We start from the raw sequence: 5,210 nt of genomic DNA on the forward strand, positions 1-5,210 counted from the left end.
ACCCCAAGGAGGTGATGGAGGTGAACCCCAAGGAGGTGATGGAGGTGAACCCCAAGGAGGTGATGGAGGTGAACCCCAAGGAGGTGACGGGGAGCGCCGGCACCCGCGCGCCCCAAGGGCTCTTCACCGACGACGACCGCAAGCGAGAACGGGGAGGGCGGGGGGTCCCCACGGGGACACGGGTGACATCTCAAAGCCGCGGGATCCCGGGATCCATCAGTGCATGGCGAAGAGGACGAGGAGCAGGAGGGCGGCGAGCGAGGCGTCGGCGAGGTGCAGCCGGATGCCGTTGGCCAGGCGGTAGTCGCGGTACTGCTGGATGCACATCTCCCGGATCACCTTGGTCACCACCCTGTTCTCCAGCTCCACCTCCGTCTGGTTCACAGCCTGCCCGGCGTCCGAGGCGTTCTTCTTGGCGGCGGGGCCGATGCTGTGCTCGGTGACGGTGATGTTGAAGCAGTCGGCCACGAAGACGTCCTGCGGGACGTAGCCGCCGTAGTCGCGGTAATACACCTGGTTGGGGTAGCGCGCCGAGTTCTCGTTCCACCAGCGGTACTCGTCGGGGCTGTCGAAGCGATAGTGCATCCCCGACATGGCCCTGCCCATGGCGTAGCCCCCCAGCCCCCCCACCACGGCGCCCGCCGCCGCCGCCCCCGCCACGTGCTTGAAGTTGGTCTTGGGTTTGGGAGCTTTCCACGGCTTCTGGTTGTGGTAGCTGCCCCCGCTGGAGGGGTTGTAGCCCTGGCCCCAGCCTGGGTAGCCAGGGTTGTGGGGGTAGCCCGGGTTGTGTGGGTAGCCGGGATTGTGGGGGTAGCCGGGGTTGTGGGGGTAGCCCGGGTTGTGGGGGTAGCCGGGCTGGCGGGGGTAGCTGGGCTGGCGGTGGCTCCCCGTGCCCCACGTGCCCCCACCGGGTTTGCCTTTGCCCTTCTTGGAGAAGGCGACGTCGGTGCAGATGCCGAGGAGCAGGACCACCAAGAGGGAGGTGAGCAGGAGCCTGGCCATGGCTGTGGAACCTGAGGACACGAGGGCAGGGAGTGTCAGGGCAGGAGGCAGAGACCCCCGTCTAAAACACGCTTCATCCCCCTAAATCCGGCTGCAGAACAAACAGCTTTGCACTTAAATGCATATTTATCTCTCCCCCAAAAGAATAAACCCCCCCCAAAAAATAAATATATATTATATATATATATATTTATTTTGTTATACATATATATCCCCCCACAGGTTTTCAGCAGGTAACGGCAATTTCAAGCAGTGAAAGAAAAACCTTTTGGAAAAAAACCCAGCTTCAACTAATTGGGAGGTAAAACCCCACTGATCAAACCTGCTCTGCCTAATCAGAGGACATAAACGGGATTTCTGATGTGCCAGGATCAATGCAGTGAATGGATCCAGCCCAATCCCAAAGCTTTTGCGTACCCAGTGCTGCCAGGAGGGCAACGCCCAGCCTGGCCCCAGAGGTTTTATATTCCCAAGGAACAGAATTCAGCGTATTTTGCCCAAATCCCTGTTAATGTGCAACAGGCCTGAAGTGAAAACCAACATTTTTTGAGTTTAACATGTTTGCAATTATCCCTTACTCAGCGTTTCCTGCTGGCATTGCAGGGACATGCCAGGAATCTCCCACATCAGCTGGTGGGCTGGCAAGGCTGAAATCCTATTTAACGAGCCATTTCTCTCCCTATGTGTATAATCCAGCCTGTATAACACACACCAGGTCTGCAAATCCTTTGGAAAGCACCTCCAGGATTCCTTTGGATGCCCCCCTGCAAAGCCAAGGGCACCGAATTGCTGCTCCCCTCGTGTTTAATATGTGAGTGCACCATAGCAAAGAGTTTTTCCATCCTTCCTGAGCCTGAGCTATCCCCCAAAATCCCACGCCAGGATGCTGGGTAGGGCGAGAGAAGCATTCTCAGTGTGGGTGGGTGTTTCACAGCACCCTTGGATGTGCTTTCTGGCTCATGTTACAGCAAGAAACAATTAAATGTAAGTCCTAAATGCTTTTTTTTCGCAGCAACTAATGGACCAACTTCCTTAAAATTCACCCCTTTCCCCAGGGATAACCCTAATTCAAGTAGGAGGTGATGGTCTCTCCTGAGATATCACCCTTAACAGCCAAAGAGGCCAAACAACCCACTGTTTAAACCAGAAATTCTTCTGTTGCGACCTAGATAGGGTTTTATGGGCTACAAAAAGCAAATTAATCTCTCCTTGGGTTCAGATAATGATGTTTTTCTCTCCACGCTCCCTAAAATCTGGTCTCATGTCAAGAAACGTTTGATTTAAAGCCTTTTAAACGTCTGTGTTTGGGTGGGATCGTTTGCAAAAGGCCTAAACGAAAGAGCAGGGAAGATGCACAAGCCTGTCCCTGGTGATGGGGAGGAATTCCAGGCTTGGGCTGCCTGCTCATGGAAAAATCTGGGTGCAAACCACCCTCTTTGGAGTGGGTTTGCTGCCTCCTCACCCACCCGCTGGGGGCAGGGATGAGATCAGGGGGTTAAAAATAGCTGAAAGACACGGCAGAAACAACAAAACCTGGGTGAAAATCAGGAAATGGGGGGGGGAACAGCAAAATGGCAATTTTAAATTTTTTTTTTTTGAGATATCACTCCCCACAGTGAGTTCCAACGGGGAAAAATCAGCCCCCGGATGAAAACAGGTTATGGCAAAGCCCTGGAGGATGTTCCAGCCCAGCAGCTCTGACCTGCTCCTCCTCTAATTGCCTTCGCAGAGCTGAGCTCTGATAAACAGGGCAAAGGCTCCTTAGCGTCGCGCTAATTAACCAGCTCTGAGCTTCCCCCCGAATAAACGGGTTCCCTGGCAAAAACCCGGGGGTGATGGGCACCAGGAGCCGCTTCCCCGGGCTTGGAGCTGCGATCCCTCTGCTCGGAAATAACATTTCTGCTGCGACCATAATATTGATATTAAATTATGCCATCGAATGGCTTCGTAGGTATTTTGCCCTGACTCTGTTTAACCTTCCTCTCCTCTCCGCGGATGTGGGAAATGAGGAATTAATTCAGGTGGTTTAGACCGGGGCGGTTTCTCTCCGTGCTGGAGAACGGGAGGAATTCTGTGCTCCTTCAGGGCACAGGGGGAGTGGAAAATGGAGGCTGCGAGGAGGGATCACGAGCAGCAATTACGTGCTCAGGGTCGGCAAGGAGGAGGTTTCGGGTTTAGAGGGGAAAACCAACACCCTGGTGCCAAAACAAGTGTGGAAATAACCTTGGTAAGGTGCCCGTGGAGAGGGAGAGGGTGGGGGAGGAAGCAATGGGAGGTGTGGAAGGTGGGAAGATGCTCGGGAATGGGGGTGTCCAGACCCCCCTGGCGATGCTGGGAACGTCTCGGCTTGTCGGGGATGGAAATTCCAGGTCGGGGGTTTTGGGAAAGGGGGCTGCAGGCTGGCAGTTTGCTCTCTGAAAATGTCACCTCTAGTTTTAGAAATCCTCTCCCCTCCCCTTTTTTTTTTCTGTTAATCCCCCAAACAACGGGGGAGCAGCCGGGAGACGAGGGAAAGGACAAAACCCTCCAAGGAAAAATTCCCCGCCGGCATCAGCGCTGAGCAAGCACTGAGTAAACAAGCACCGGGCAAAGCCGAGCTCTGGCTCTTAAGGAGACGCTGGAAATGTCTATTTTTAGGCAGCGATGGCAGGGAAAGGAGGCAGCTCCCGATCCCCGCGATGCTGCTCGGCCTTCCAACCCCCCTCGCCCCTGGGTTTATCCCACCCGGGGCCGCCGCGTCCCGTTTTCCCCGGCACTCACCGGCCGGGAGCTCCTTCCCTGCTCGGCTCGAGGTGATTCAGCCTCAGCAGCTCCGGCGAGGAATAAATAGCGAGAGGGAGGAGCTGGGGCTGCGCAGCCCAGCCCTGCCCGGGCTCCAGCCCCGTCCTTCCCCAGGGAATACCGCGGCCGGAGCCCCCAGAACTGGGCTTGGCCCCAGAGCATCCCTCCCGCAGGATCCGGGAGTGGGGAGCAACGCCGGAGGCCAAACGAGTGCCTGGGAAACCGCAGCTCTTGGATGGTTTCTCGGAGAAATAGCAGGGATGGGGAAATCTTGGGAAAATCGCAGGGCTCGGATGGTTTTGTTGGAGAAATGCCAGGGTTTGGGGCTGGCTTGGAAATCCTGGAATATTGCGGCGTTTGGGTTTTGTGCCGGAGAAATATCAGGATTTGGGGCTTGCTTGGGAATCTCGGAATGGTTTATTGAAGAAATATCAATGGGATCAGCAGGGTTTGGGCCTGGTTTGGAAATCTTGGGATATTGCAGCATTTGGATGGTTTATTGAAGAACATCAATGAGGCCAGCAGGATTTGGGGTGGGGTTGGAAATCTTGGAAAATCGCAGTGCTTGGATTTTTTTATTGAAGAAATATGAGGGTTTGGGGCTGGTTTGGAAACCTTGGGAAATCACAGAATTTGGATTGTTTGTTGAAGAATATCAACGGGATGAGCAGGTTTGGGGCTGGTTTGGGAATCTCACGGTTTCCTTTCTCTGGGAGAGGAAAGGATGCTTTCAGCACTTGCTGGCTGCAGCTCCAAACCCATTATCCATTATCCTGTGAAACAGGGAGCTGTTCTGTGGATCGATGGAGAGGAAATAAAACAGGCTCAGACTCGTGGGAGAAAGGAGAAATCTGCCTTCAGAGTTTGTCTCACTCCAGAGGGGGAAAACTCACTCCTGCAGTCACAGTTTCTGTTGAGTTATCCTGATATTTAACGGGAGGAGACACCACAGAGGGCAACTAAAAGTTCCCTGGGATGCTCATGGAAAACTGGGGCTTTTTCAGAGGGTAAGAATATGTGGTTGGAATATACGGGGACCTAAAGAGCAGGATGGGGAGTTTTCCCATCCTTTAGGGTTAAGATGGTCTGTAATAAACAGTTGGAGTGCAGAGAAACCTGGGCTGGTTGCGTGGAGGTTGGGACTTGCAAATAAAGCTGGAAATTAATTGCACTGAGACTGATTTACATCAGGCCTGGGCTGATCCTGGGGGGATTCTGTCCCTCTGCTTCCTCAGGTGAGACCCCACCTGCAGAGCTGCTCCAGCCCTGCAATCCCCAACATCACAAGGATTTGGAGCTGCTGGAGCGAGTCCAGAGGAGGCCCTGGAGCTGCTCCAAGGGCTGGAGCCCCTCTGCTCTGGAGCCAGGCTGGGGGGGGTTCACCTGGAGAGGAGAAGGCTCCAGGGAGAGCCGAGAGCCCCTTCCAG

General features: G+C 54.5%; 1 protein-coding gene across 1 annotated transcript; it reads right to left on the reverse strand.

The window, feature by feature from the left end:
• Positions 1 to 6: 6 nt before the first annotated feature.
• On the reverse strand, positions 7 to 3,873 carry PRNP (prion protein). The gene is made up of 2 exons (XM_017839264.1): positions 3,763 to 3,873; positions 7 to 1,013 (listed from the first exon to the last, which is right to left on the reverse strand). Exon 2 carries the CDS (start codon positions 1,000 to 1,002, stop codon positions 217 to 219), a length of 786 nt encoding a protein of 261 aa, XP_017694753.1. The 5' UTR covers positions 1,003 to 1,013; positions 3,763 to 3,873; the 3' UTR covers positions 7 to 216.
• Between the last annotated feature and the right edge of the window lie 1,337 nt (positions 3,874 to 5,210).

This window comes from Lepidothrix coronata, unplaced genomic scaffold (genome assembly GCF_001604755.1).
Source record: "Lepidothrix coronata isolate B3197 unplaced genomic scaffold, Lepidothrix_coronata-1.0 Scaffold393, whole genome shotgun sequence".
NCBI lineage: Eukaryota > Metazoa > Chordata > Aves > Passeriformes > Pipridae > Lepidothrix > Lepidothrix coronata.